The following is a 16,334-nucleotide window of genomic DNA, read 5'->3' on the forward strand; positions in this document are numbered from 1 at the left end:
TAGATTTAAATGCATTTATTCTCTCTGATTTTTATGCACACTACAAATTGCAAATATAGTATAAAATAGATTCTCCCCATAAGAAAATCTGGTTGCTTGTTATGACAAAAAATATAGTATCAAAGATCCGCTTTAAAAATATCAGCTTTATAAAATGCTATGTAAAAAACTATCATCAGTGGTTGATTTATGTTTTAAGCCTAAGAATCCATTAGAAATCTACAAGAAGCCAAAGGGGAAACATCCTATTCTTGTGGCTTATCTCCAGGTACAATGAGAAGTAGTTGTCGTTAAAGACACGTGAATAAAAAGTTGGTTTCTCTGATCTGTTGAGCTAGCATTAAATGATCTTTAATGCCAAGTGTGGCAAGTACCTTTAATTCCCATTGTAGTCCAAAATATAAAAATTGCTCATAATCTGAATATAGCCTGTAGGTTGACCTTTTAGTTTAAATTGTAATTTTTTTCTTCTACATTGCTTATTAGAGTCCGGAATACTTTATACCTTTAAATAAAATGCTGAATTAACAAGCTGCTGCAAGCAGTAATGCAGCGTTTTCAAGGATTTGACTGTTTCCTGGAAGAATCATGAGAGAAGCAATGCTGGCTTTTCTGCATTCATTCTGTTTTTTTTTTTTTTTTTTTAAAAACTTAAAGTGTATGTTTCTATACTATTTTAAATATTGGAACATTTCATAGAAGCGTAAAATCCTAGATTTCCAAAATTTGGAAAGTCTTTCCCTATGCCACCTGCAATCGTAGCTGCAAAAAGCTGGAAACTGTAAAAATGAAGTCATCTGACATGCTTTAGAAAAACTGTAGATGCATAGAAGTAGCTCCATCCTTCCACTTGTTAACATGGTCTGAAATAACAGTTCTGCAGAGTGGACACGTTTTTTCTCTATTAAACCATAAAGAGATGCATTCTTCACAAAACGTGTGCTGTAATGAAAAGAATGAGAACTTAGAGCTTCTAAGTTCTTCCATTTATAAGAAAGCATATTATTTGTAGAGCCTCATTACTAAAAATAATCAGAAGACATACACTCCCATTAATCTAACTTCACATTGTTTTGTTTATGAGTAGTTAAAAAGATTCTTAAGTTTGTGGAAAGTAATGCTCAGAATGTGTCTATGAGCAGATGGGAAGTTGCAGGAGGGAGTACAGAAAAGTGAAAGAGCGATCACTTTTTCTATAGAAGTGATCTATTCCAAGTTACTTTCTAAATAAAACTTTTCCATAAAGCTGCTGTTTTTCAGTTAACACTGTTCTAAGTTGTACAACAAGCCTTTTGAGCGCAGGAAATTTTAAAGAAATTCTGAGTTGTGTTATTACCTGACAGACGAGCAGAATAGGCTTCTGAAATTCAGCTTGGCAGATTGAACAAATATCATCTGATTCCGAACACTCTCTCTTGCTAGCTGTCACTCCATAGTGCTGTAAAACAAGATTTTGCAGCAGATATTATTTTCTGGGAAAAAAACAGAAAGAAATCAGGATAGAAAGGAGTTGGGAATACGGGCTGCTATGTAAGGAAAAATATTCAATCCCTAATGTCACAGAATGCTGCTAAATATTCCATCAGTTCCCTTGGTGCCTAAAGCTTACATGCTCCTACCTACCATAATATCTAGGTAGTATTTTCCCTTGATCACAGTGTAGGCAAGATCAGGAGCAGTTTTATTTTAACAGTGACCTCTAAGCAAAACACTGTGCTAAGTTCCAGTTTGATCAAGAAAGCACTTAAAAATCATATTTTAAATACTTTTAAGCATTTTATTGTTCTTCTAGTTCAATAATACCATGCTCCAAAATCTCCAATACATGTTACTGCATCACTAGCAGATTCTAAATGAAGTATCTATTGTAGAGAAAGATCATTATCTAGAAACTTGCAATTCTAACAAAATAGTTACTTACACATCAGTTACTTTGCCACGCTGTGTTTCTCACTTATATTTCACCTGCAGTACCAGTATAAAGCTTTGCCTCAAATCTAACCAGTATTTATCTCAGGTAACATTAGGACAGAAAGGATATGCTATGTAACCTAAGTTCTTCTGAAAAGACAGGCGGAATAGATTTTTTTTTTTTTTCCCCAAGTGACCCCATAATCACGTAGTCAGGAAATTTAAACTGTGAAATGGAGGGACAAGTGAATAGGGATTACTTTAAAAATGCAGTTGTCTATTACTAGAACAATCTAAAATAATGTAGGAATGTAATAGGAATGAGTTATTTCAGAAAGAAACACTTTTATGTAAGCCAGGCTTACTGTTTTATCATAAAAGAATACAATACTCACTGGTCGTGTACAAAATATCCGTAAAACCTGTTTAAAGTTTCTCAATTGTCCAAAAAAGCTCAAAAGCTGAAATGGGAAAGAAAAATCTGAGTTATGCATAACATTTTTCTCTGTAAACTAAAGAGCTTTCAAGGTTTTGTGCAGATTCTCACAGTAAAAGCCTCACTATTAGTTCAATGATGGTAGGAAAAAAAAAAAAATAAAGACAAGAAGATTTAGTGCCCTTAGCCAGTCTTCCTGTCAATTTTGGAAAGCTGTATCAGTTAAACTGAAAAGAAGAACATCAACTTTTAAGCAAGTTCAAGCACTGGGAAATGTTCAGAAATGCATTAATTCATATGCCTATATCCATCCAGTGATAGTTACTGCAAAATAGTTTAATAGGAATATAAGGTTTACCTACTTTTAGGATGAGGTAGAGTAGGCCCAGCAATATCCCAAGGGTCCATCCTAGTGCACTGTCCAGCTCCCCATAGCCAATAAGATAACGGAACCAAACTGGTATGGGGACAAACATACGGTAATACTGGCAGATTTCTTCTAACAGCATGTACCAGTAGCCCTAAGCAAGACACGCAAAGGAATCTCTCAAGATTTAAAACACAAAGGATTTTTTTAAATATATAGAAAAGATGCGGTTTTTTATTTGAGTAGTTTTCTCTCATCATATCTTGACAAAACTAAATACGTTCAAATGAAAATCCCATAGGTTTACAGAACTACAGTGTCAAATCAAACTCCTAAAAAGTTAGGCCAAAACTAAGTTTAGGTGGAAAGAACAAAGACCAAATGGTAAGTCTCACCACAACAGCACAGATAACACTATTAATTGCTGTACTGAAGAAAATCAAATAAATGGGGTAATCAAAACAAATTAATAGGGTAAAATAAGGTGGGCTTTGTAGGATGCCTACCTACTTAGCAATGTTATCAGTCTTACTTTTGTAAGCACTAAAAAAGATAACAAAATTACATGAAAAAGGAAAATAAGACAAATTTAGTCATGTAAATCAGCTTGCCATTGACAGAATTGCGTCCAGTATTCAGGATTAAAAACAGGATAAGAAAAGGCCCTTACTTTTATTAACTAACAAACTCTTTTTCTCTAAATGTTATCTCAGAGCTGTGTTAAAAGCCTTATTATTGTGAGATAATGAACTTCTTTATAGGATAGGGTGATAAAATAATGGGGGAAGGGGGAGAAGGAAGAGTAAGTAGCTGGACTGAAGAGGTAAACTGAGTCCAGTGACACCCTAAAAATTACTGAATAAAACTATAAAACCCAAGCATCCTGCACAGAGCACTTTGTGTGTATATCTGCATATATATAGTATGTACACACACAGACTTTTAAGCGTTAAAATTAATCATACATATTTAGTTTAGCTCTTACATTGTTTCCTAAAGTTTGCCTTTAATACTATCTTTACAACAGTGGATAAAGTACTCTTGCAGCAGTTGTGTGCTGGCTAATGCAATGATTTGCCACTATTGACCAGATTCCCTCTTTAATTTGGTCACAGTTGGTATAATGGCATTTTCAATAATTAGTTTTGGATGCTGTATTGCTAGTAGAAGATAAAAACAGAGATGTTGAATATAACTCAGTATTTTGGTAATTTGGTTGTACCTGAGAAACACTTTGTCCTGGTGCATTTTAAAAAATAAAAACCTACCAAAATACCCTGTTTAAATGCTACCACGTAGTAACTGTATTTGTCTGGGTTTTTTTGTTTTGTTTTTAACGCAGTATTAGTATTTCCTATCCTGGCATAAAATTTAGACTGTTTTTTGCATGTCTTACCTCAGAGAGCATATAAAAATGAGTATCTCCAACCACTGCAGGTTTCTATAAAACCATCAAACTTTACTGGTTTGAGGAATTAAGCTATGAATCAAATTTGCTGACCTGACACAAATGTTACTTAAGTTTATTAACAAAATGAAAACGGAGAATTATTTTTCTAAGGGAGAGATCCAACTGTTTTCATGCACAGATCTTAAAATCATCCCATGCCAGTTATTATAAAGCAAGCAAAAAATTTACAGTTCATCAGCTGTTCCATGCTAATCGCCTGTATACACATTCTTACATTGCAGCAAATAAAAAGTTTCTTAATCCCCCCCACCCCCACCCCGAGACAGAAATACACCCCTGTACCCGATAACGTAATACAAGCCATTGTTTCAGATCAGAATGTAAGCCTTCCTTAGCACCAAGCAGGGAAGAACATGATCTCCACGGGCTTTTCTTGCCCACAGCAGTAGTGCTGGGTTATATATGGACCTTTAATTAAGAAAACTTTCCTCTGGGTAGAATTTAATAATTAGCTAACTTTATCGCAAAAGGATCTTCAAAAGGAAGCAAAAATATACATTGTTTTCTTACCTTGGATTTAAAAGACATCATGAAAGAAGGCACCAAGAGAATAAAGCATTTGAAGCCCATGAAGAGGAATTTCAGAATAAAGTCTGTGATTCCCACAATCCAAAGTACCTCCCAGAAGTTCATGAAATCCACAGTAGGGTTTAAAAAGATTAAGCTACAAAAAGAAGTATCAGAAGTTACTAGAGCAGCCTCTTTAGAAGAAAGAATAACTAGAGACTATCACAGCATGCTTAATTAAAAAAAGGAAACCTGATTTGCATAGAGGAAAAATATTCTGCTTAAAAAATGGTCTCTTTATCATAAATTGATCCTTAATGATCTCTGACTTCTCTATTTTTGAACCTGCTTTCCTGAATCTTCATCACAACCCTCATTCTCTAGAGATAAGCTTTATTTCCCAGTTAGAAATACTGCCCTTGACTGATTTACAACGAAGATTGTTGCTACAGAACAGTAAGAAAAAAAATGGAGCTATAAATCCAGAAGAGTCCCAGAATGCTGCATATTCAGTATTCTGAAGACAAGATGTTAGGGTCAAAGCTAGGAATCAAACCCTGCTACATCCCACACGGCAAAATAGCGTCAGTGAGCTGAGGTCTGATCTCACAAATTCCAACATAGTGTCCAGCAGGATAGCTGGGCAGAGGAGAAATGAAGATTAAAATGAATGAAAAAACAATACCACAATTTCTTGTTGTTAAATAGCTGCAGCCCTGATTAAATGTTCCCGGGTAATATTTAACTTTGAATAATTTTTGATATTGATGTTCCTCTACTTGCCTGTAATAGAGTGACTGAGAATGAAAGGTGTAATACAAGAGAAGAGATGATCCAGATAGGTATACTAGTAACCAAGCACACTGAAACTTGGAGCATCGTTCCTGGAAGGTAATCATTATGACATATTACAGTTCTTATCTCAGTAGCAATGCCTTTGATATATCCCTAAGCACCAAGTCTGCTGCACCTGAACAGAGTTACTACTACAAGATACTATTGCATTAGTTTTAGGGTAAATAAAATAGAAGAACTCAATGGAAAGATAAAGCAGTAATTTTAATCTTTTCAACAAGACAATTTCTATGTGTATCAAAGGTTTTGCTAAAAAAAAAAAAATCAACCAGAAACCACTCCACTCTGAAAAACAAGTTCTCCTATGGGAGTGAACAGAGACCGTCGAAAGTTAAACCTGCCAACTGCTATTTGATTCTACAAATACAGACAAGAGGTTCTTCCATAAACTGAAAAAAAGCTTATATCAAATGAAGTGATTTCAGTATTCAGAGGAAAAAAAAAAAAACTTTGTATTTTGCAAACTTTATCTGAGAAGCTCTATCCTCGTGTGCAGAAGCATTAAGATCTATACGAAAACTGTACATCTATCTCGAAACCTATGACATGCATTGTTTTATTCACCAAAAAATATCATCTCCATTCACACGTCTTTCTAAACTTGATGCATATAGGTCTTGGTTAACTTAAAGAACTTTGTTGCAAAGAGTGATACTTACTCTTAAAAAAACCTGATTTACTATGCTTTTGTTTGCGTACATAAAGGTTGTTAGCAGCCCAATTCCAAGAGAAATGCCTATTAGGAAAAAAGGGTCAGTTATATACATTAAAATAAGAAGTTATCCTGAACTGGATTTAAAAAAAAAAAAAAGCCACTTCTAATATGTCTTTGCAGTAACTATAACAGAATGTTAATAGCTCAGATTATCAAGCCAAAATAATTAAGCACATTGTATATATGCCAGCAAAAGAAAACAGAAGAAATGTATTTCTGCTGATAAACAAAGCAAGTAACAATAAAGCTAAAAATAAATGGAGTTATACTTCAGGCATCATTATTAGCATATTTTTATGTTTGGGGGAGGATCTGTTCCCCTAGACCATGTTCTGTTATACTCTACCAATTATGTGCTGCATGATCAATTTGACACACAGAATCAAGATATACGGCAGACTTTTGTGCAGCCACTGGAGGAGGTATCTGAGCTCTGAGAGGGAGCTGCTGCTGTGTTCCTCTGAGTCTAGAGTGGAATCATTGAGCCCCTCTCCTTCGCTGTGGGTATGTCCGTGTGAGTGACTTCGTGGGCCTGGCCTCGAATGTCGGGAACTTGCATTTTCTCTAGCTTCTCCCACGGCAGAGTTTAGCTGTATGCGAACATCTCCACTATGATGGCATGAGCTTTCTCCTGGCAATCTCACTGCATGGACGTTCTGAGAAGATGAAGAATCATCACTGTTCCCTTGGATGTTGTGAAGATGGCTGCAGTTTGGTTGCATGGTGGGATTTTTTTCTGGTCCAGATTCTTACTACTTTGTCTCCTAGAGTAGGGGATAAAAAGTCACAATTTAAGGAAGAGTATAACTAGTTCAGGAAAAAGAAAGTAAAAATACAGTAGATTGTACTGTGATTGCCAGCGGGAAGCAACATTTCAGTCCTCCTCCTGAGACTGGCCCTCTTAGTGCTGAAGGCTGGCGTGCTGGGTGGCATCCATCTTTACAGGGCACCTTTCTGTGTGCTGCATTAAATGACTTGCTATCATTCACATGCAGATTTTCTAACCTGCAGTGAACCTGGCTGCCTTAGTAAAATCTGGGGTTGCTTCAACGTATATTGGAACAACAGCCGAAGCTCTTGAATCGGAGATCCAGCATGAGCTTGTACAGAAGAGATCGGAGATGCACAGCATAATTTCATAAATAGAGTCAGTAGCAGGCTAAAGGAGGAACAAACAACGATGGGAAGGAAGCAAAGAGCATGCATGTTTACATGCATCCATAAAACGGCAAGTATTTGTTCAGACAAGCCTAATCAAAAGCCAGTGCCTATTCAAAATTGAGGGCCAGTACAAGATTATCAAGAGATTATCCTGTCTGGGTAAGTATGCAGAACCAGGTTAGTCCATTTTGTAAGAAGCACTTAAAAGAGCCTCGACCATATGGTCTAGGTCAGAAAAGAAATGCAAAAAATGAAGAGTAGTCTAACAGTGAGACCACCAGAGTCAGTTTTTTTTTTTTCTTGCAACATCTTTCCACTGTCTTTCTAGGCAATTTTCTACTTCTTTGTATGTCTCTCCATTGGTCAAATAGCATTAATCTACTTCTCTGGAATCACGTGGTATCGTAGTAATGATTTTAGAGAATCCTTTGAGGCTGGATTTGCTAACTATTAGCACAGTATTTGTCACTATCAAATAACACCATTGAAACGTTTTTGTTATAAACCTATTTCAATAGGTCACAACTCTTCCAGGTTCCTCTTTGAAATGAAGTTTCCCGAGGTCAGTGTATATGCACAGTTAGTTTCACTGGGGATACAAAAAGGGTAAAGCAAAATCTGTTTGCATATCTGGAATCTGAAAAAGTAATTTTGCACTGCAAGAGATTCTTAATATATTTGCACAAATGTAAAAATCTTTAACCTTTAAAACAGTGATTGTATTGGAAGAGTGAATTACATGAATTTAAAGAACATATGAAAAGGGGAGCTTCTTACTACCATTCAGAAATGCTGCTGCTACTACCGCTGCTGCTATATTTTTGATGGCCAAAGATTATACCGTACGTCAATCTGGCCAAAATTCGCGTTCTGCAACCTTATGCTGCGAATAAAGCCAATAAGCTGGAGACGGTGTTAACTTGTGTGAACGGTATTACACAGCGTGTCTGCAGGATCAGACCACTAATGCTGTTTTTAACAAAAAAAAAAAAAAAAAAAAAAGATTTCATTAGCAGGCTTCGGTGGAGGTTTACGGCCTACTTCTGCAAAAACGGACAGTGAATGGCTTTTAAAAAGCGAGCGATGTTGTTCCAGGCTAGTAACTTAGCTCACCCGTGGCAATTTGCCTAACGAACGCTCCAGTAACTCGGTTATTGCTCGGCTGAACCCCCCCCCCCCCCCAACGCAGGGAACCTAAAGGCAGCGCAACTCTTTCCTTCCCCCCTAATTTGGCGAAACCGTCTCCGGCCGTCCAGCCCCTTCCCGCCGCGGCCCCATTTCAGCCGCCGCCACCGCCTCCTCCTTTCCCCCCTCGGCGGCGCCAGCGCGGGCCGCGCCCGGTGAGGGGGCCCCGCGCTTCTCCCCCTCCCCCCCCACCCGCGCAGGGCAGGCGGCGGCCCTGGCCGCGCCCCACTTCCTCGGCGGGCCGGCGCCGCGTAGCTACCTCACGGGGCGGCCGGCGCCTACCGCCCGGCGCCGCCGCTGCCCAGGCCGCCTCCATGGCCGAGGCGGCAGAGGAAGAGGAGGAGCCGTGACGGGAGGAGGAGGAGGAGGAAGGCCCGGCGCTGCGCGTTGCCTGGCAACGGGCGGCCGCGGCCCGCGCTGCGCGAGGCCTTCGTCCCGTCAGGGAAGGGCCGGTGAGGCGGCGCGCGCGGGGGGGGGGGGGCGGTAGTTTCTGGTGCTTTTTATTTAAAGCGTCGATTAACGTGCAGCTGGGGAGGCAGTCATAAAAAGGAAATGAAGGGGGGGAAAAAATATATATATATATATATATAATATCTGTCAACAGTGGTATCTTGCGCCTCGGTTGGGATCGCTGCTTACCGCAGGGAAGTCCTGCTGGTTTGAAATTGCCTTCACCTCCTAGGAAACCTGGAAAAAAGTGCTGCCCTAGCTCACGCTGCTGTTTAGGCGAAACTAGAAATTAAATAGGTTCAGGATTTTCTTTCGAAATGCCCTCTCGGATAAACCGGTTCACGTGTGGAAATAGCGTCTGTTGCCCTCGGCTTCAACTTTATTTTTTTAAGTCTTTAGGTATCCGACTCGGGTTGAAATCGGTGCCTGGCATCTGAACAGTTCTGAAAACCAATCCTGTATTGTTTTGAATTAAAACGGAAATATTTTTCTGCCATGGGGCCCGCAGCCCTGGGGGAGAGGAAGGGCAGATGCGTAGGGAGCGTCACTTCTTCATTTGCTGCAGCTAGGCTTGTCCAGTCTCACAGGCTGGAAAACTAGGTATTTGAAAAAAATTAAGTGGCCTAGTATTTAGTAACTCATACCATCAAACCTCGTGTTTTATACTTGAAGGCAGAAGAAGCCGAAAGCGCTGTGCACATCTCTGCTTTGTTGGAGGCAGGGCGGCGGAAGGTGTCCGTGGCAATTTTATCTATTTCTGTGATGTTTTTGTTTACCTTCAAAGGAATCTGCATCCAGACTTTCTTGACTGGAGACTTGTGGCTTCGTACAAGGGAAGGAGGAATCATCCTCAGCATTTCATTTAGGGTGCGGCCGATTTATTGGAAGAAAACCAAAGCAAAACCTGGGCTAGCTGCTACCCATACGCTCAAAAATTTAACAAACAAAAAAAACCACACAAAGCTCCTCTCTTCTGTAGGCCCTCTGAACTGAGAAGGCCTGCTGACTTGTATAGCACCTCTGTTAGTATAACAGAATGTAGCACATTAGCACCGTGCCTAATTATCACGACACTAGTCAGTAGCAGCGCTGCTGCAGACATCGGATACAGAGGAGGAAGCCCTTTAAGAAATATGTGGCTGTATCGCCATCCTTCTAAAGATGCGTGGCTGTTATGTTTGACTTCTCCCCTACCATATTGGTCATTCTCTTACTCTTTGCTCACTAAGTCATTCTCATAGTATTTGGAGTGTGAAGGATGACGTGAAACGTTTTAATTCGATTCTCAGATGAGGAAGAGCAATTTACATTTTTTTATTTAAAAAAATAATACCCCGTGGTTGGGAATTATGCAAGCCTTCTGCACGTTACTTGGAAGTGTATAAATATAAAAGCCTGGTTCAGCTGCTTCTTTTTTTTGTAAAATGAATGCATTAAAGTGCAAATGTAGTTGAAAATCAATTGTTCTGAGACTGTTTCTCATTGTTATATGCCTTGGAAATATGAAATTACTTCATGACAACATATTAATTAATCATGTTTGCTCATGCAGGCTGCTTTGTCTCCAATTCGCAGCTCATTAGAAGGTATGTAACTCTTCAGTCGTGTTATTTAACAGGTATGTTCTCATGGTGCTATTAATGCCCTCTAGACTGAGTAATTCCTGGCACAAGAAAGATTTCAGAGACTATTAACATAGAAGTCTGTTGTATGGAAGTCTAGACGGAAGTCTGTTCCCATGGGTATTGCACACATTGGGTCATGTAACACCTAATAATAACCTTGCCAATCTCTATTTTGGACTCACCTCCTAGGAGGCCTGTAAACTTCACACAGATAGCCAAATCACTGTCCAGACATGTTTTCAGGTGGAAAAAGAGGACAGTTTGGAAACACCCAGATGTAAGTAGTTCCAGACTTTCCTCATCCTCCTAGATACAGGCAATACCTGCTAACTTGATGCTGTCAGGAGATGTCATCGGTGGTGCATGCTTGCTTTTGCGGTGGTTGTGAATAAAAGCATGAAACAACATTGGAAGAAAATGCTGATCCTTGTGGAACTCTGCCAGTAATGCCTTGGCAGCGCGATACATTTTCAACAGTTATTCGGTACTAGAAGTTACTTACAGCTAATATTTTGTATCCTAGCCCTAATTCTTGAAGGAGCTCTGCAGAGGACTGCCTGCTTAGAATGGATTACAGGATTAAAATCTTAAGTGTTTGTCCTTTTTGTTTTTCCTAATAATTGTAATATCACAATTTCTCATCACAAGGTGTGGGAGGAACTAGAGTGCTTTAAAATTAGAAATGCAGCGTGCATCTTTGAAATCTGAAATAATAGATCTCACATATATGCAAAGGAATTGTAGTTAATATGATTAAATTCTGTTTCCGTGCAAGAGTCTGTAAAGTAGCAGAATGCCCTGAGTATTTTAAGATTGTATTGGCTGTTTTCTTTCCTCCTAGAATGTTACATGAGTATGGAAGACTTTTGCAAAACTAAGGGGTGTTACATTTAAAGTATTTGAAGGATTTGAAAGTCCTGCCAAGAGGCTCAAATGATCTTTAAATTTTGGATGCTGCCTTTTTAATGTTCAGTGTTTGTAATAACTAGCTCCTGCAATTACACAACCTTTATTTTGAGCACAGGAAAAGGGGCTCCAGTACTCCCATATTGAAGGCAGTCTAGCATAATGACCAGTCTTGAAAATCTGATCTTTTGTTTTTTGTTTTTTAGGGTTGAAAGCTTAGGTTAAATTCTGTCCCACTGACATCAGAAGTGGAGCTAGAATGATTGCGGAGGAATCTGAATTTCACTGTTGAAGTTTGATCACGTAGGCGTTGTCAAGCGGACTCGCAAAGAAGTTGAGCCAGGTATTTTTATAATGCGGTTACATCATCTTGTTCCCTGAGATTTCCAGTAATCTTGCTAGTCCTCTGTATACAGCAATGTGCTGATTTCTATTAAATCATTTTAAGCTGAGAGTAGTTCTAGTGAAATGGTGTAACATTATTCTTTAAAACTGTTGAATCAGTTCCCTGAGTCTTTGGTTCTCTGTATGGGTAAAACCTTGAGTGAAAAATTAGACAGTGAAGCTGCAAAGAGCAGTTGCAATTTTGGCTCACTGCACAGGAGGGTGCTCAGCCTCTGTCTTTATTTGTATGAAAGAGCAATTCCCATGCATGGTATTTAGAATGAAGTTCAAAAGCTGGCATCTGAAGTGGTCTTTTCTTGTAGTGACATTGAAAAATCTGTTAAATATAATTACACTTAAAAACACTCAGCTGGTAAAGAGAATTTTGGAAGGTGTCTGTTAATTGCTGTTATAAGAGCTGCTTGCAAAGGTATTTAGGTCAGAAAATGTGCTGTGATGATCATCCACTGTGTAAGACATTAGTATTTGCTAATGGGTGTGTTTAAAGGTATCAGAATTTCCAGTAGAAGAATCTTTGAGGTTTCTTTTTTTTTTTTTTTTTTGGCCATCTGCCTAATGTGTCAATCTGAATGCATGAATCCTTGTGTGAATAGTCCTATTGAGTAATGACTTCTCATGTAAGCAGAAACTTACTCTGAGTCGATTTGTAGGAAGAGGTAGGTTTGTTTAACTTGTATTCGATCTGCAATACCTGTTTACAATAATCTCCTTAAATAGTGATTATTTTCCCTGGTAAATATTAACATTTTAGGTTCAGGAAACGAATGAATGTTCTTTTTAACAAAGCTCACAATCAAAACAGAACTATTTAAAAGTTGTATTGGCCTATTAAATTAGATTAGTTTTTTAAAACTAATCTAAAGGAAAAGGGTTTGTTTGGCTTCTGTGACACATTGTTAATTGGAGTGAAGGCAGTTTTACTGAAGCTGGTTCTATTAGTACCTCAGGTTGAGGTATTACTTAGTATAAGTAATTTTTTGACTAGTTTTGTGTACATTCTGATAGGGTGGCAATCTTTAACTAACAAGAGAAAAAAAGTTTACTTTGGGGGGTTTTAATGATTAAGATTGCTAGCCATCAAAAGTTTTGTTTGACTGAATGTAACCTAAACAAATGAGATAAAGAACATTCTGGCATTAGTTACCCCTATGCACATAAGAAAAATTTTGGTTTGTGAGTGGCTGAAAAATATTATATTGGTAACATTCTGTCTACCTTTTTAGAGATCAGTTAAAGAGAGGTCTTGAATGTTGTTGTCTGGTTCTGATTTTAATATGTAAATTGATGCATTCTGTCCGTTTGAAGAAAGTTTGTCGAGAAGTCTGTCTTTACAGGTTACATAATTCTGGCCTTCTGAATGCATCTCCATTTTAGTTGCTAAGGAAAAACAATTGCATTTTTTAAAAAACGTTACCATTGTAGAATGATTTCCTGATGCTTCCGTTCAGAACTCTCAGAATAAATATCATCACAGAAGTATGGCAGGCAAAATCTTGTCTGCCATGTTAAACAGAATTTTGTCCCATTAACATCAGTACATAAATATTTGCACTTCAGTCAATATTTACCTCACTGGTCAATAACATTGTTTTGCACCTCACAAAGTTAATGTTTACTTATTGTTTTTAGTTTGGTGGTCATATACAAAATTCCATGTTTCTAAGAATATGGAGGGTTTTTTACTCCGTTGCTAACAAAGATTTTATGTTAACAGATGTATATTAATTTATTAGGAAGTCTTATCCACAAGTAAAACAATGTTCATCATTTAATAAGATTCCCAAAATCAAGAATACAACATTTTACAAGCATAAAAGGGATAACTTTTGAAAATATGGGCAAACTGAGGAAATGTATTACTGAATTAAAAAAAAATTGCATAAGCCTGTAGAATAGGAATTGCACATCTTTTTTGTGTGTGTGTCTGTACTTGCTTTTACATTTTTACAGTCAAGTTCTCTGGCAGAGGAAAATCTGCTGTGCATGAACTGATGATTCAGTAGTTTGTTTTTAAAAATTTCTTGCAAAAGGTAAAATCATTAGACTGAAGGAGAACCTCAGATGCAATATGTAGATCTTGGCTCCCACAAATTTTACTGGGAGTTAAATTTGGATAAATCTTTCACATATCCTGAGGAAATACTTGTCATCTTTTTCAAGCACTTAATTTCTTACACAATCTGACTTCCCGCAAAAGTTTGTGGGACTCTGGCTTGTTTGTGCGTGGAAAGTTTAAGCTTCTTTTCCTGGAAATAGAAGTAAATAACAGGAGTGGAGTTTTTGCTCTTCCAGTGGTCTTAATGCAGAGTAAAGGAACTGCTGAATTTATTTTTCAGTTCAATGGTATGAATTTTCTTAGAACTCTGCAGTGGATTCTGTGTTGTTTTGTTTTTTTCTTAACTGTTGTCATTCTGAAAATTTGGACTTAATGGTCAAATATGTTAAAAGAGAAAGAAGAAATGCAGGGGATGGGGTGGAAAGGAAAGCTTTAAAGTCAGCCATAATATTTTGCCTTTATCTGATGCTATTGCTTTCATCTTTGCTCCTCTTCAGATTTTCAGTATAACTTGAAGTTTTTGAAGTTTCTCATCTGGTAGTAGATGAGCACTGCCTGGATCTTCAGTTCAGAAATGCTGGACTATGCTCAGGTGCTCAACCAGAGCCCTTGCTCACATTTTAGAGGTGTACTAGAAGTGAGCGCTGGATCCTTTCAGAAGCTCACAGACACACAGTTCTACTCCATGTCACTTCTCTGTGCTCCCTTTATTTCCTCCTCTCTCCCCCGCCACCCCCGAAAAAGACAAATGTGTCTAGGATCTCTTATTAGGAAGTGCAAAAATCCTCCCTGCTTAAACATTGGTATTCAATTCATGTTTAAATTAATACATGATAGTATTTCTTCTTACAAATAACCTGTACAAGTCAATACATTATTGCTGAAATCAGCTAATAGCCTAAACACAATTGATTTGAATTAACTAAAACTCGAAGCTATTTATTGCAAGCGTATTATAAGTCAATAGAGACAACTGCTATAGTACAAAATGTGACACTAAAAGATTTTTCTAACACTGAGAAGCCAACATACTCTACTACTTTTGATTTCTAGTAGTGGGAGTGCCAGACGTTAATAACTAAAAAGTGGCATTAGGAGGAACTTCCCAACTCTCTTTTATGTATTGATGGAAAAGCTTGCATCGGGTTGGAATAAAAGCAGGCATAGCCTGCTGAATAGGATTTTCATAGGCCAGACCTGCTTGCAGCTAAGTTAGTCTGGCATTAACTTAGTTGGGGATGCCGTCTGAAAAAAGAACGTGGAGTGAAGGTGCTTAACTTGAACTTAAAAAACTAATAATAAATGGAAGGTTGACAGGCCTTTAATTAAAGTAAACAATGCATTCAGAAAAGCAACAAATACTAAAGAAGTCAAGAGATTGGGCACAGATTTTGAAGTAAAATCCTTGCGGTGGGGGGAAGATTTTACTTTTTAATGCAGCTTTACTGTATTCATTAGCACAGTATGCAACAAACATATCTCTAATACAAATCTCTAACCGCGTCTAACTTTTTTTCTTTTATGAAACGATCACCGTTGACTCTCTACTTCTGCCAGGGTTTGTAGATATGGCAGAAACAATGTCGACGGTGATTTTCAAGGAGGCTTTTTGAGTCTAGAGGCAAAGGTATGCAACTTTTCCTTCATTTTAGCAAAATCATAGATAAAATTGCATCTGCAAAAAATGAGTGAAACATTTTCAGATATGTTAGCAGCAGTTTCCTCAAGAACTTGACCATGTTTTCAGTAATGCAATCTACTTCTGTTCTCATTTTTAGGACTTAATCCTATGAATATTTATGTATATGAATTAGTTTACGTAAGTGATTAGTGTCATCAGAATCAAGGGGCTTCCTTGTCTGTGAAGTTATTCGCGTGAGTTTGCCAGATCAAAGCCTTCCTTTCCTTAAAGTTATTTTAGAATGCTTTCTTTTCTTTAGCAAATCCTTATGCTTGTTCTCAGCCTATAGCTCACTGCCTTTTGATTTCATAAATAAAAATGTTTTAGCTGGAGGTGAGATATGGATGTTTATATAATTTATGGGATTCTGGTTGCATATGACAGAATTTATTGGGATATATATCACGCAGAAACTTATATCTATAATTTTATCATGCTTGTCCTTGTTGATATCATTGATAGACCTTACATCGACCTTAACAGCAACAAGCACATATTTTCAGATGATCTGGTGGCTAGTAGTATAGTATGTTATAGTAATACTGTAACTTTTTGAAAGTAAAAAGTTAGTATCTGAATTATGCAATACACAAAATTACTTGT

At 37.7% G+C, this 16,334-nt stretch overlaps 1 protein-coding gene and 1 long non-coding RNA gene across 12 annotated transcripts in view; one reads left to right on the plus strand and one right to left on the minus strand.

Moving 5' to 3' along the window:
- RNFT1 (ring finger protein, transmembrane 1) lies at positions 1 to 8,975 on the minus strand. Its single transcript, XM_068910174.1, has 9 exons — positions 8,868 to 8,975; positions 6,609 to 7,026; positions 6,207 to 6,283; positions 5,476 to 5,576; positions 4,696 to 4,849; positions 2,710 to 2,868; positions 2,307 to 2,372; positions 1,337 to 1,438; positions 1 to 942 (listed from the first exon to the last, which is right to left on the minus strand). The coding sequence occupies exons 2-9, from the start codon at positions 6,982 to 6,984 to the stop codon at positions 808 to 810; spliced, it is 1,170 nt and encodes a 389-aa protein (XP_068766275.1). The 5' UTR covers positions 6,985 to 7,026; positions 8,868 to 8,975; the 3' UTR covers positions 1 to 807.
- LOC104142769 (uncharacterized) overlaps positions 8,921 to 16,334 on the plus strand; it is a 26,882-nt gene continuing 19,468 nt past the window's right edge. For 5 of the 11 annotated variants that reach the window (XR_011134916.1, XR_011134915.1, XR_011134914.1 and 2 more), the window contains exons 1-4: positions 8,925 to 9,060; positions 10,611 to 10,644; positions 11,796 to 11,932; positions 15,608 to 15,677. This is a non-coding gene — a long non-coding RNA (uncharacterized lncRNA). Of the gene's footprint in view, positions 9,061 to 9,842; positions 9,926 to 10,610; positions 10,645 to 10,872; positions 10,961 to 11,795; positions 11,933 to 15,607; positions 15,678 to 15,828; positions 15,926 to 16,334 lie in introns of all 11 variants that reach the window. The other 6 variants (XR_011134919.1, XR_011134923.1, XR_011134921.1 and 3 more) reach the window with 5 other exon arrangements.

The sequence above is a fragment of the Struthio camelus genome, chromosome 16, assembly GCF_040807025.1.
Source record: "Struthio camelus isolate bStrCam1 chromosome 16, bStrCam1.hap1, whole genome shotgun sequence".
NCBI classification, from domain to species: Eukaryota; Metazoa; Chordata; class Aves; order Struthioniformes; family Struthionidae; genus Struthio; species Struthio camelus.

What these genes read in the sequence shown, in the direction of transcription:
- RNFT1 (XM_068910174.1), bottom strand. Translation starts at nt 6,984, where the DNA reads ATGCAACCAAACTGCAGCCATCTTCACAACATCCAAGGGAACAGTGAT. An exon ending in TGATGTCTTTTAAATCCAAG is followed by an intron (nt 2,869 to 4,695) that starts GTAAGAAAACAA and finishes TGTCTTGCTTAG; the next exon opens with GGCTACTGGTACATGCTGTT. An exon ending in CTATTCTGCTCGTCTGTCAG is followed by an intron (nt 943 to 1,336) that starts GTAATAACACAA and finishes TTTTCATTACAG; the next exon opens with CACACGTTTTGTGAAGAATG.